This window comes from Salmo salar, chromosome ssa27 (genome assembly GCF_905237065.1).
Source record: "Salmo salar chromosome ssa27, Ssal_v3.1, whole genome shotgun sequence".
Lineage (NCBI taxonomy): Eukaryota > Metazoa > Chordata > Actinopteri > Salmoniformes > Salmonidae > Salmo > Salmo salar.
Window position 1 is genome coordinate 24,875,217 of NC_059468.1, and position 15,020 is coordinate 24,890,236.

Here is a 15,020-nt window from a genome sequence, read left to right on the forward strand (position 1 = left end):
GTTACTAATAGTTAAGTAACTCTTACTATGGTCTGGTTGGGTTGCTATGTGGACATTGAGACTAATGATAAGAATGATGCACATCTTCATTGAGTTTACACATTTTATTAAAAACAGTTCAAAGGCTCAATGTTTTGTGTAGACTCATATGCTGACAAGGTGACATCAGCTGCTTGTTAAGAGGGCATTCGCTGCCGTAAAGGCCTCATGAAGGCCATACGTATACATACTTTATATGTCCTAATTAAAAGGAAGAGTTTCATTAGAAATGTTAATTGTTTAGAATTGCCATTGAAACGCAGCATTCCCTGAGTGGGTTTAAATCAATGAATTAATGCTTCCTAAAATAGTGTACCAATACCACAGGCCGTCTCTTTCTTTTCATCCCACTCTCTTTCTCTCTAAGCTGTGAAAAGAGGAATGTTTATTTATGAGCACCATGTTGACTAGAAAGAACCTACAGTAGTCTCCTCACTCTTCATCCTCTTCCTCAGTCATCAGCAGAGCAAACCTGTTGTTTATCTCCTGGGAGGAAGGGGCTCCTCCCCTTCTCCCTCCTCCTCCTCTCCCCCTCTTCCTCCTCCCTGATGGTAGTGTATTTAGCGTGCAGTTCTCCAGAGCAGCCAGTAGGGAGCGGTAGATATGCCCAGAGAGAGGAGCTGCAGCCAGAACAGACTCAGGAGAACAACCCCCTCTCAGACGGCCAACCAAACCATGGACCAGACTACCACTGAATAACCTGGGGGACAGAGGGACAGTATGGTTCAAATGAGTAGGGGCAGTTTGTGTGTGTGTGTGTGCTTGCGTTACCTACCATGCTGTGTCTGGTTCAGGCAGGGGCAGACACAGCAGCTGGTTCAGACTGAGCACACTCCACAGGCAGGCCTGCCATTGGCTGAGGGAATGAGCCACGCCCACATCAAAACCCCGCCTATCTCCTGGCCGCAGGCGAAGCTTCATCCACAGGTTCTGTTCTGCGGCTGAGTTAGAGCGAGAACTGGTTTAGTATGTATGTTGGTGTACGAAAGACAAGACTGTACAACCAAATATTTGGGCACTTTGCAATGTGATGTTTTTTTGTGGATCTACTGCTCAAAAAAATAAAGGGAACACTAAAATAACACATCCTAGATCTGAATGAATGAAATAATCTTATTAAATACTTTTTTCTTTACATAGTTGAATGTGCTGACAACAAAATCACACAAAAATAATCAATGGAAATCCAATTTATCAACCCATGGAGGTCTGGATTTGGCGTCACACTCAAAATTAAAGTGGAAAACCACACTACAGGCTGATCCAACTTTGATGTAATGTCCTTAAAACAAGTCAAAATGAGGCTCAGTAGTGTGTGGCCTCCATGTGCCTGTATGACCTCCCTACAATGCCTGGGCATGCTCCTGATGAGGTGGCGGATGGTCTCCTGAGGGATCTCCTCCCAGACCTGGACTAAAGCATCCGCCAACTCCTGGACAGTCTGTGGTGCAACGTGGCGTTGGTGGATGGAGTGAGACATGATGTCCCAGATGTGCTCAATTGGATTCAGGTCTGGGGAACGGGCGGGCCAGTCCATAGCATCAATGCCTTCCTCTTGCAGGAACTGCTGACACACTCCAGCCACATGAGGTCTAGCATTGTCTTGCATTAGGAGGAACCCAGGGCCAACCGCACCAGCATATGGTCTCACAAGGGGTCTGAGGATCTCATCTCGGTACCTAATGGCAGTCAGGCTACCTCTGGCGAGCACATGGAGGGCTGTGCGGCCCCCCAAAGAAATGCCACCCCACACCATGACTGACCCACCGCCAAACCGGTCATGCTGGAGGATGTTGCTGGCAGTAGAATGTTCTCCACGGCGTCTCCAGACTCTGTCACGTCTGTCACATGTGTTCAGTGTGAACCTGCTTTCATCTGTGAAGAGCACAGGGCGCCAGTGGCGAATTTGCCAATCTTGGTGTTCTCTAGCAAATGCCAAACAACCTGCACGGTGTTGGGCTGTAAGCACAACCCCCACCTGTGGACGTCGGGCCCTCATACCACCCTCATGGAGTCTGTTTCTGACCGTTTGAGCAGACACATGCACATTTGTGGCCTGCTGGAGGTCATTTTGCAGGGCTCTGGCAGTGCTCCTCCTGCTCCTCCTTGCACAAAGGCGGAGGTAGCGGTCCTGCTGCTGGGTTGTTGCCCTCCTACGGCCTCCTCCACGTCTCCTGGTGTACTGGCCTGTCTCCTGGTAGCGCCTCCATGCTCTGGACACTACGCTGACAGACACAGCAAACCTTCTTGCCACAGCTCGCATTGATGTGCCATCCTGGATGAGCTGCACTACCTGAGCCACTTGTGTGGGTTGTAGACTCCGTCTCATGCTACCACTAGAGTGAAAGCACCGCCAGCATTCAAAAGTGACCAAAACATCAGCCAGGAAGCATAGGAACTGAGAAGTGGTCTGTGGTCACCACCTGCAGAACCACTCCTTTATTGGGGGTGTCTTGTTAATTGCCTATAATTTCCACCTGTTGTCTATTCCATTTGCACAACAGCATGTGAAATTTATTGTCAATCAGTGTTGCTTCCTAAGTGGACAGTTTGATTTCACAGAAGTGTGATTGACTTGGAGTTACATTGTGTTGTTTAAGTGTTCCCTTTATTTTTTTGAGCAGTGTATTTGTGTGTGTGTTTGTGCACACGTTTATGCGCGTACCTGTGTGTTTGCATGTGTGTACACTGCCCCTACCTGTGTTCTGCTTCTGTCCAGGATGAGTGTTCCGGGCCATCTCTCCATGGACCATGCCCAGCAGCAGAGCCTGTACCTGGGGTAGAGAGGGAAAAGGTCTGGCCTCTCTCCTCCAGAACCCAGTCACTCCAAGGGCCAGCCTAAGGTGAAGAGGTAGGGGGGACAGAGAGGACTCCTTCACCCCCAGAACATCATACAGCACTCCCAGCCGCACTGACACAGGAGCCTATAGCGAGATGGAGCGAGAAAGAGGGAGGGAGAGAGAGAGAGAGGGAGGGGTGGGGGGGTAGTAAAAATCAAAAAGGAAGATGACACTATGGACAAAAAAAGTAACAATCTTGGAAAAAATGTAGACTGAGTATGTTGTTATGGTTACCAGGCATAGTGTGTTGCTATGATTACCTGCCAGAGAGTTATGGTTACCTGGCAGAGTGTCTCAAGGTGTAGCCTGGTTCCAGGGGTCCGTGGCTCCACCTGGCACTTCCTCAGGTTCAGATCGTGTCTGTCGTACTCCTCCACAAACACACTCATACGTCTGTCACTCTCCACAGCGCTAGGGGCGTTGTTCTCACCTGACCACTGCCTGAGGAAGGCTCTGCACCCCCCTGACCCACTCCCTGTTTCTGCCCTCTGCCCCTTCCCCTCCTTCCACACTGCCTTCCTCCCCTCCCCCTTTCTCCCTGTCCCTCTACCTGGGTCTCCTGTCCACCTTGTCTCTGGACCCTGTGACCCTCTCCCCACCCTGTCTCTCCCCTCTCCCCCTGCTCCTGATTGGCCAGTAGGATCCCGTAGAGGGCCTGTCGTATGGCCGTGGCACTGCAGTGGCTGCTGGGTAGTCGGCTGTTCTCCACCTGAGGGATAAGCAGCACCCTCCTGAGCTCCAGGACATCCAGCACCAGGGGGGCCATCGCCCCGCTCCCTGCGGCCCAGCACAGCCACTCTGGCAGCGGGCAGGGAGTAGTGGCCCACAGCCCCTCTGGCGACCTGGATGAGCCTCCAGAGAACCAGGTAGAGAGACGGCTCTGAGGGGTCAGATGGTACTCTTGCATGCCTGACCAGAGCACAGAACACAGGCCGGACATCTCTCCTCCTCTCCCTGCTCTTCCTCTCCCCCTTCCTCCTCTCCCTCTCTCTCCTCCTCCTCTTTCTACTCCTCCTGTCAGTCTCCCCACCTCCTCCAGAGCCTCCTCAGGTCCAGGGAAGGAGGAGAGCCAGAGAAGGAGGCCCTCTATATGGGATGGGCTCCCTCTGCCTCTGCCTCCCCTCTTCCCTCCCGTGGTTAGCTGAGGGAGGAGTGTGTGTATGTGTTTGTAGGTTTGTTCTGTGGTGTAGTCATTCCCTGCCAGGACAGCACACAGCGGCAGAAGTTCCCGGTTCATTCCCCTGAAGTGCTGGCACATCCCACTGACCGTGTAGCGTCTGGCTGGGATGTAGTGATTTGGAGGTGAACCACTAACATTGGCCCATTGGAAGAACCGGAACGGAATATAACCACCTGGATATAGAGGCGGGAGAAAGGGATGAGAGAGAGGAGGGGGGAGGGGTAAGATAAAAACTGGAAGGAGACATCACTTCCTGGTCTGGCTCCACCCACCTGGCAAGTCAAAGATGTAAAAGTCACTGTCATTGGTCAGAACTGGACAGCCCCACTGATTGGCCAGGCAGGCAATCTCCCAGTCTGCCTCGGCGGGGCACTGGACCAACGGGACACCTCGCTGGGAGAGGACCTGAGGGAGGGACAGAAAAAAAAGAATGTGATGTGAAAAAGGAGAGGAGTGGTGTGTATGAGTTCGCCTGTATGTTGTATGTGTGTGTGTCTCTGGGTCCGTCTGTGTGTGTCTGTACCTGGATGAAGACGTGTCTTGTGAGGAGGGGGAGGACGGAGCCGTGTCGGCCCCGGGACAGAGACTCAGCCTCTTGGATCTTACTCTGCAGCCGCTGCCTCAGGGTGGACAGCTTCTTATCACTGGGGTCCATGCCTGACGCACACACACCAGGGTTTCCGTTAGGAAAATGTGGCGCTGGACAACGTGACCGGGAAGATTTCAATTTTCGGCCTTTTGAGAAATCTATCGGACCCATATGCATTGCGTGCATAAGGGGCGTCCACCCACGGTGTTCAGAATGACAGAAATCACATTTAGATTATGGTAATGCAGCTTAACAGAACATGCAACTCATGTAATGAAGCAGACAATAAAACGTAATTTGCAAACATTTGCCAATATTCAATTCACAGGAAAACACCATTCTAAACAGCGCACCTGGGAAAACACCATTCTAAACAGCGCACCTGGGAAAACACCATTCTAAACAGCACACCTGGGAAAACACCATTCTAAACAGCGCACCTGGGAAAACACCATTCTAAACAGAACACCTGGGAAAACACCATTCTAAACAGCGCACCTGGGAAAACACCATTCTAAACAGCACACCTGGGAAAACACCATTCTAAACAGCGCACCTGGGAAAACACCATTCTAAACAGCGCACCTGGGAAAACACCATTCTAAACAGCACACCTGGGAAAACACCATTCTAAACAGCACACCTGGGAAAACACCATTCTAAACAGCGCACCTGGGAAAACACCATTCTAAACAGCACACCTGGTAAAACACCATTCTAAACAGCGCACCTGGTTAAACACCATTCTAAACAGCGCACCTGGGAAAACACCATTCTAAACAGCACACCTGGGAAAACACCATTCTAAACAGCACACCTGGGAAAACACCATTCTAAACAGCACACCTGGGAAAACACCATTCTAAACAGCACACCTGGTTAAACACCATTCTAAACAGCGCACCTGGGAAAACACCATTCTAAACAGCGCACCTGGGAAAACACCATTCTAAACAGCACACCTGGTTAAACACCATTCTAAACAGCTCACCTGGGAAAACACCATTCTAAACAGCACACCTGGGAAAACACCATTCTAAACAGCTCACCTGGGAAAACACCATTCTAAACAGCACACCTGGGAAAACACCATTCTAAACAGCACACCTGGGAAAACACCATTCTAAACAGCACACCTGGGAAAACACCATTCTAAACAGCACACCTGGGAAAACACCATTCTAAACAGCACACCTGGGAAAACACCATTCTAAACAGCACACCTGGGAAAACACCATTCTAAACAGCACACCTGGTAAAACACCATTCTAAACAGCACACCTGGGAAAACACCATTCTAAACAGCACACCTATGAAAACACCATTCTAAACAGCACACCTGGGAAAAAACCATTCTAAACAGCACACCTGGGAAAACACCATTCTAAACAGCGCACCTGATAGCGGTTATAAAGCAGGGGAATTTAAAGATGCAACAACTAGAATGGGTTGTTAATATGACTAGGATTGTGCCTAAAGGAAGTTCATATGAAAACCAATAGAACAGGAGTGAAATTGCATAGCGGTGGATCCAATAGGGAAGTAAATGGAAATACATGTGCCAAAATTATACACTGCTCAAAAAAATGAAGGGAACACTAAAATAACACATCCTAGATCTGAATGAAAGAAATAATCTTATTAAATACTTTTTTCTTTACATAGTTGAATGTGCTGACAACAAAATCACACAAAAATAATCAATGGAAATCCAATTTATCAACCCATGGAGGTCTGGATTTGGAGTCACACTCAAAATTAAAGTGGAAAACCACACTACAGGCTGATCCAACTTTGATGTAATGTCCTTAAAACAAGTCAAAATGAGGCTCAGTAGTGTGTGGCCTCCACGTGCCTGTATGACCTCCCTACAATGCCTGGGCATGCTCCTGATGAGGTGGTGGATGGTCTCCTGAGGGATCTCCTCCCAGACCTGGACTAAAGCATTCGCCAACTCCTGGACAGTCTGTGGTGCAACGTGGCGTTGGTGGATGGAGTGAGACATGATGTCCCAGATGTGCTCAATTGGATTCAGGTCTGGGGAACGGGCGGGCCAGTCCATAGCATCAATGCCTTCCTCTTGCAGGAACTGCTGACACACTCCAGCCACATGAGGTCTAGCATTGTCTTGCATTAGGGGGAACCCAGGGCCAACCGCACCAGCATATGGTCTCACAAGGGGTCTGACGATCTCATCTCGGTACCTAATGGCAGTCAGGCTACCTCTGGCGAGCACATGGAGGGCTGTGTGGCCCCCCAAAGAAATGCCACCCCACACCATGACTGACCCACCGCCAAACCGGTCATGCTGGAGGATGTTGCAGGCAGCAGAATGTTCTCCACGGCGTCTCCAGACTGTCACGTCTGTCACATGTGCTCAGTGTGAACCTGCTTTCATCTGTGAAGAGCACAGGGCGCCAGTGGCGAATTTGCCAATCTTGGTGTTCTCTGGCAAATGCCAAACGTCCTGCACGGTGTTGGGCTGTAAGCACAACCCCCACCTGTGGACGTCGGGCCCTCATACCACCCTCATGGAGTCTGTTTCTGACCGTTTGAGCAGACACATGCACATTTGTGGCCTGCTGGAGGTCATTTTGCAGGGCTCTGGCAGTGCTCCTCCTGCTCCTCCTTGCACAAAGGCGGAGGAAGCAGTCCTGCTGCTGGGTTGTTGCCCTTCTACAGCCTCCTCCACGTCTCCTGATGTACTGGCCTGTCTCCTGGTAGCGCCTCCATGCTCTGGACACTACGCTGACAGACACAGCCAACCTTCTTGCCACAGCTCGCATTGATGTGCCATCCTGGATGAGCTGCACTACCTGAGCCACTTGTGTGGGTTGTAGACTCCGTCTCATGCTACCACTAGAGTGAAAGCACCGCCAGCATTCAAAAGTGACCAAAACATCAGCCAGGAAGCATAGGAACTGAGAAGTGGTCTGTGGTTACCACCTGCAGAACCACTCCTTTATTGGGGGTGTCTTGCTAATTGCCTATAATTTCCACCTGTTGTCTATTCCATTTGCACAACAGCACGTGAAATTTATTGTCAATCAGTGTTGCTTCCTAAGTGGACAGTTTGATTTCACAGGAGTGTGATTGACTTGGCGTTACATTGTGTTGTTTAAGTGTTCCCTTTATGTTTTTGAGCAGTATATAATTGCTCCTCTCTGTACAGAAATAAATTCAATTATTCAAAATACTACACCAGAATGCATTATTTAGCCACAGAGGAAACAATGATTATTAGCTTAGTTAAAAAAAATAGCTGTGGCTTGTTTCAAATCATAAGCTCGTAGGCCTATGCCTATTTGCAAAGTCCGCAACTTGGGCAGCACGCGTGGCAATAGGCCAAGCTGGTTATTGAGTTGCGGGTGTCAGTGGAAAACATCTCAAATATGTGTGAAGATAATGTGTCTTGAGTTTAATTTAAAATGTTGAGACATGAAGAAGGGGAGGGGTGTGTGGCGAAGATACTGTAAAGGCGAGTCTCTCTCTTGCGCATTCATTGTTTCATTGTGTGAATTGTTTACCCTTTGATTATATATTTTTTTAATCAATTCCCCATTATATTTGTCACCAGTAGTTAATCCCCGTCATTTGGTTACATCAATTTCTGTTAATTGACTTAACTGTTAGTTGACTTAACTTTTAGAATTTTGTTATTTTTATTCAGATGTTTATGATTAACCATTTGATAATGATTTTGAGAAATGAAAACTTTATTATTGAAATGAAACGGTTCCACGAAAATGTGCATATGAAAATCATAACTGGCACGCAGAACGGTAGAAATGGTAGGATAAATTGTAATTTTCCCCAAACTTGAAACTTACGCGCCTTTATAAAATAATTGCCTCCACGTTTCCATGGTCAGATTTTGCCTATAGGCTACTTTGAAGCAATGTAAGACATGCCTCATAATATGAAATAAAACATTCAGGTTTCAAACAATTAAGTATGTTTTCGAAATGCATACTGCCTCCAGCTCACATTGTAAAGTGGTTGGTGACCCACTGATAGCCTGTTGCCTGCACTTCAATGGTGAATGGGTGGCGCACTTCAATTACCAGTTGAGAAATAGAAAAACTATTTTTAATTTTGAACCAAAACAGTTTTTGCCACGATATTACATTTGGAATTGTTGCGCAATGAATGGGCTTATAAAAGCACGTTTTACTCTAGCAGCAACCAGCTGAGAATCTGCAGGATAAATCCCTCTCAAAATAGGCTCTAAATGCTGTGCGCAATTATGATAGTTGTGTTGGATAAATAAGATATCAGATGACTAACGAAAATACACAAAGGCCAATTTAATTCCACTAAATTATGCAAATTAACCTATAGACCGATAAGCATGACAGTCAAAAGTATTTACATGAATTAATAAAAAAGCGTTATTTTGCAATGGGATTTGTTTTTCTCCAGGTCATTTTGGCCGGCAACAGTTTTATTTATCGCCTTTGAATTTTTGGGGGGCGGCCAAAAGCCGGCTAACATAAACCCTGACACACACATCATCATCATCATTGACGGTCACTGGAGTCGATCATGATTTTTCTCCTAGTGGATTTTATTTATGGGGCTTCAGAAGTTACTGATGAGGCCGATTCGTGAGCCACAGATCCTGTTGCACGCGCACACACACACACACACACACACACACACACACACACACACACACACACACACACACACACACACACACACACACACACACACACAGACACACACACCACCTCCTCCTTACCGCCATCCAGCACCACATAAGGCAGTATGTTGCAGGCCTCCAGTGCAGAGATGAAGGTAGACAGTAGGGCAGCGAAGGCATCGTAGTCCCCTCCGTGTGCCTGATCCAGTCCATGGTTTAGATAGAGCCTGAAGAACAGACTACAGCCATCTATCACAAGTCTGCTGTCTCTGAACCTGACGTCCTGGAACAAGCCCCTGTTACCCTCCACATAGCTGGTCAGACCATGGACACCCATCACATCACATCATATATAGACTGCCCTGGAGGGAGAGAGTGAGAGGGAAGGAGTGTTGCGAAAGATAGGGGGTGTGGAGAGAGAGATAACGGTTCTTACAACCAATTTTACACGCAAGTATACAGAGTTACATCAACAGGATTAAAGTATAAACAACAGGATTAAAGTATAAACTATGTACTCTTGTCTACACTACACATTATTGCTATTCTGGAGAATGTGTTCATCCTGATCTTGTTTAGGGGCTGACTGTGGTCAGGGAAAAACATATTTCCTGGAAAAGATTTACGTGACGAGGCGCAGACCTTGCTATTGTATTAACGTGAAATATAAAACGACACAGATATATATGAACTACATGAGATATAATCCAGACGTTGCTGTGCATATTGTATTGACGTGAAATATAAAATGAGACAGTTAAATATGCACGTTAATTATCATAAAACTCACCAGTTTCACTTCAAAAGAACCTCCCCTATCGACATGCCAAGTTTACTTCCTGCTACGTCAACACAAGCGCGAAAGGAACCATGGGAGATTGAGTTTCAAAATGTATTTTTATTTAACTAAGCCAGTTAAGAACAAGTTCTTATTTTCAATGACAGCCTACCCTCAGCCAAACCCTAGCGATACTGGGCCAATTGTGCACCGCCCTATAGGACTCCCAATCATAGACAGTTTTGATACAGCTTGGAATTAAACCAGGGTCTGTAGTGACACCTCCAGCACCGAGATGCAGTGCCTTAGACCACTGCGCCACTTGGGAGCCCCTAAATCCACTTGCTAAATTCATTGCATAAAAAACCAACCCATTGCAAAATAAAATATCACTGAAGATTCTATGTAAAAGAGTTGTCTCCTTGCAATGCATCAGTTCACTGTTCGGCTGGCCTTAGGGTGACCACATTTAAAATACCCAAATGTGGGACAACAGGATGATTTTGCGAGTCATTCGCAAGTCAGTGTAGTCTAGATTAATATTTTTTGTGTTGAGCACAGTCATTGCTGTTGAGAGAGGGCTGCAGCAGACAGAAGGCAGCTGAGTTTACTTTAGCCAACACAGAAAGGGAGAGAAACTGAGAAATAGTCCTAATCATTCAAATAGCTTCGGGAGAGAGGATTGAAAGATGTGCTTTCTTTCTAGGTAGGCTATATAGCTAGCTCATCCGTCTTCCGGGGGGAGATCAAATTGGCTATGTCTGGGACGGTTCAAACAGGACCATAGATACACCATTCCAGTGGAGGCTGCTGAGGAGAGGACGGCTCATAATAATGACTGGAACAGAGCGAATGGAATGGCATAAAACACATGGAAACCATGTGTTTTATGTATTTGATACCATTCCACGGATTCCGCTCCAGACATTACCAAGAGCCCATCCTCCCCAATTAAGGTGCCATCAAGCCCCTGTTCAACGTTCATACAACAAGGTATACTTTACATCAACAAATGTTAAAAAGCAATGAGGCTGATGCAACAGATCAGAACGCTTAAAATGTTGATAAACAATTATTTCTTCACATTATAAGCACAGCAATGCACACATGCCAGTAGGCTATGCTCGAATGTTCCTAAATACAATTAGCGGGAACACACAATTCTAAAAAGCGCACCACATATGAGAGTGGTTTCATGTAACAGAGGTGAAAATGTCCCATAGAAATTTAGAGAGGGTAAATCTACAGATGCAATAAACAACACCAGGATTGTGAATGCTGACTGTCTCCACTCAGATTGCATGGTGGGTGACGTGTCGGGTGCACAGCTGCAACCTGGTATCAGAGCATTTCGTATTATTCCTTCTGTAAATCAGAGTACTTTTCGTATGCTATGTATTACTTTGTGGATATCCAGCACCCATTTCGTATGATATGTTGTGAATTCTAGCTAGGGGGCTAGGTGGTTAACGTTAGCTAGCTGGCTAAAGGAAAGGGGGATACCTAGTCAGTTGTACAACTGAATGCCTTCAACTGAAATGTATCTTCTGCATTTAACCCAATCCCTCTGAATCAGAGAGGTGTGGGGGGCTGCCTTAATCAACATTCACGTCTTCGGCCCCAGGGGAACTAACATTAGCTACACTAGGGGTTGGGGTTAAGGTTAAGTTTTGGAGTTAGGTTAAAGGGTTAAGGTTAGGGTTAGGGGAAGGGTTAGCTAAAAGGGTTAAGGTTAGGGTTAGGGGAGGGTTAGCTAACATGCCAAGTAGTTGCAATGTAGGTAAAAAGTAGTAAGTAGTTGAAAAGTTGCTAATATGCTAAAGTTGTCCTTGATGTGATTCAAACTAACAACCTTTAGGTTGCTAGATGTTTGTGTTATTCGCCCACCCATCCACCCTGACCTTAGGTTTTGCCTTAAGTAACCATCTGTCTTATGTAACAATAACAAACATGACAATATCACACAAATTTGAGTGTCACTGATTTACTTTTACTATGTTACGTCTAGTATATGAGACCAGGCTGCAAATATACATAGCTTATATAGCCTAAATGCCCATTTATGCTTGATCCAAAAATGTGGTCGGAGGCTCAATATGGATGGTGTGATGCAATTGCGGAGACTCCGGCAGCATGCAGAGGCCAAATTGATCTCCTTACCTCTTTGCCATGCACCTCCCAAATTTTGTAACAATGCTGAGGGCTCTGTATAGCTCAGCATTGACATGATTGGTTGACTGTAGGTGAGGGTGGGAGGTCTTGTATAAACACAAAATCACTTCCTTGAGAACAACTCTGCACTGCTCTGTGAAGTGCAAGAGGTATGAATGCCCTCACTTCTGCAGAGGCCATATCACTGTAAATGCTGCATGGCCAATGCAGACATCTGTGCCTTTTCGAGCCAATTCATGCTTGAATCTAAAATGTGGTTGGAGGCGCCATATGGATGTTGTGATGCAATTGTGGAACCTGCAGAGGCACTCAGAGGCCAAATTGAGCTCCATACTGCATTGCAATGCACCTCTCAAATGTTTTAACAATGTGGAGGGCTCTGTATAGCTCTGCATTGACATGATTGGTTGATGGTAGGTGAGGGCTGGAGGTCTTGTATAAACACAAACTCACTTCCTTGACAACTTCCTTCACAACAGCTCTGCGCTGCTCTGTGACGTGCAAGAGGTATGAATGCCCTGACTTCTGCAAAGGCCATATCACTGTAAATGCTGCACAGCCAAGGGAGATGTCAGATTACCAAGCAGCGCCTTTAACCTAGGCTACAATTTTACATGTAGGAAAATGATTTATGTAGGCTACATTTAGGCAAAATAGATTTAAATATACGATTTAAATGTTGGCCTTTTAGAGGCAATTTTTTTACATGTGAATTTCTGGCTCAGACAGCCCCATTTATCTATTTCAGTTGTAGGCTACTCTTATTAGCCTTTTAAATTACTGTGAATGACCTAGGTCCAAGAATAGACCCATGTTGCCATATGAAAACAGTAAAAAAATATATATCTATATTTGAATTTGGGATGGTTCATCTTCAGTTTGTGACAATTTAAATTACACTTTTGGATGATTCTGGGATGGTGATGAAAAAAGTTAGTATTGAGCCCTGTATGTAGCATTGGCCAGAAAGTTGAAGTCAGACTAGAGAGCTTCGCTTGACTTGGGCCGGAGCTGTCCGGGGCGGCATCCTGGCACCTCCCATTTTTGGGGAATTGCATACTGCCTCCGTTGTAAAACAAAGTGAACTATCACCGGCCTGGATTCACATACAGCAGCAAAAAAAGGTTGATCAAAATGCAGTGAAGGCGGATTTGCATTGAATAGCAATGGAGAGTGCATTCATATCCGCTTTGTTCAATCTTTTTTGACACTAGTCTGTGAATCCGGTGTATGCGTGGAGTTTGAGAATGCGCAGGATGGTTCCTATGGTCATGAAAATTCTATTATTGTATTATTGTGTTTTCCTTTTTAATTATATTATCTACATATCAGCAATGATCAAAATTAGGCCAACCCTTCAGGGCGTCTGTGTGTGTGGGTTGTGCAACATCTGCGTGTGTACCACTACTAGTGGGCAGATGACGGAGGAGAGAGATTTCATCAGCAGGTAGCCTATAAAATAATGATAGACTAACTAAATAGCTAATTCAAAACATAATAAGCCATGCTACAACTATCTCGCTAGTTAACGTTTTAGCTATAGGACTAAGCATTAAATGTAATTGACTCATTGTCGCCTTTCCACTGGCACTGTTGAGAAATACATCGGACACGTTATTTGAAAGCTGGGATTCCCCTCTATTAAAAACAGTAGGCAATGTAATTCAGACACATAACACATAAAAAAATTGACAAATAGCTTACATGGCGTGCATATATATCTCCCATAAAACATTAATATTTTACACTTATAAGGTTATAGATAAACATGTCTTAGTTAGCTACCTTGCTTTGAATTAATTACTTTTAATTTATACCTTTATTTAACTGAAGTAGCCTACCTTATCCATTTTATCCCTGATTCATTGAATGAGGGAATAATTATATAAAGACATGAAAGTATTTTGTTGTAATGTTGATATTTTATATCAAGGGTGACCAACCATCCTCCAGGAGAGCTACTGGATGTGCAGGCTTTAGTTCGAGCCCCGCTCTAATACACCACATTGTAGCCCAAACATCAGCTGCTCAACAGGACCTTGATAGGCAGACTCGGGTGTGTTTCAGGGCTGAATCAAAAGCCTGCACACCCAGTAGCTCTCCAGATGGAGGGTTGATCATATGTAGTTTATGCAGTAGCCTAACAGTGCAGTTATTTTACTTTGTGGGGGGTTAAGTGTCTTGGCAGGAGATAGTAGGATTACATGGGATCAGAGACCAGCAGCCTTCTAGTGTCAATTCCACATTCATGCTGACTTTTTCATATAGGCCACATAGGCACCACCAATTGTTGGCCATGGAAATTTGGTTAAAGTCATGGAATTCCATCTGTCAAAAATGTGTATGAACCCTTAACAGTCAATAATCAGAGGTCTCTATAGCATAATATAATTTGGGAATTTCTGTGAACATAGTCTAACTTGAATGAAAGCTGAATATCAAATTATAATAGTTTTCTAGTGAGTGATTGATTTATTGTAGAATAAAACTACCTTAATGTAGCCTACTGGACCTAATGGATGATGGATCTCCTCTCTCTTTCCTATCCATCTTGCTCCAAAGGGATGGATGACTGAGGCATCTGCCTGCCTGCAGCCACACATGAATTTGCATGTTTTATTGAATAAAATAAGCCAAAAAGCAAACTGAAGAAAAAAAAAAAAACACGTTTTAACCATTCACTATCAATAGTTCAGATTAAATTATTTGGTGTTATGAACCAATAACAAAGGAGAAAATGCAGAGAACATGGTAAAGCAATTTTACCAGTTGTATTT

The 15,020-nt window shown here is 45.4% G+C and overlaps 1 protein-coding gene across 1 annotated transcript; it reads right to left on the reverse strand.

The window, feature by feature from the left end:
* Nucleotides 1–89: 89 nt before the first annotated feature.
* On the reverse strand, nucleotides 90–10,158 carry aste1b (asteroid homolog 1b). Its single transcript, XM_045709221.1, has 9 exons — nucleotides 10,084–10,158; nucleotides 9,393–9,655; nucleotides 4,583–4,716; nucleotides 4,332–4,464; nucleotides 3,271–4,232; nucleotides 3,161–3,217; nucleotides 2,738–2,963; nucleotides 815–980; nucleotides 90–739 (listed from the first exon to the last, which is right to left on the reverse strand). The coding sequence occupies exons 2-9, from the start codon at nucleotides 9,628–9,630 to the stop codon at nucleotides 472–474; spliced, it is 2,184 nt and encodes a 727-aa protein (XP_045565177.1). The 5' UTR covers nucleotides 9,631–9,655; nucleotides 10,084–10,158; the 3' UTR covers nucleotides 90–471.
* Nucleotides 10,159–15,020: the final 4,862 nt, after the last annotated feature.

Coding starts and splice junctions, on each gene's coding strand:
- aste1b (XM_045709221.1), bottom strand. CDS start 9,630: ATGGGTGTCCATGGTCTGACCAGCTATGTGGAGGGTAACAGGGGCTTG. Junction 4,465..4,582: donor CAAGACACGTCTTCATCCAG/GTACAGACACAC, acceptor TCCCTCCCTCAG/GTCCTCTCCCAGCGAGGTGT. Junction 2,964..3,160: donor ACCTTGAGACACTCTGCCAG/GTAACCATAACT, acceptor ATCTCGCTATAG/GCTCCTGTGTCAGTGCGGCT.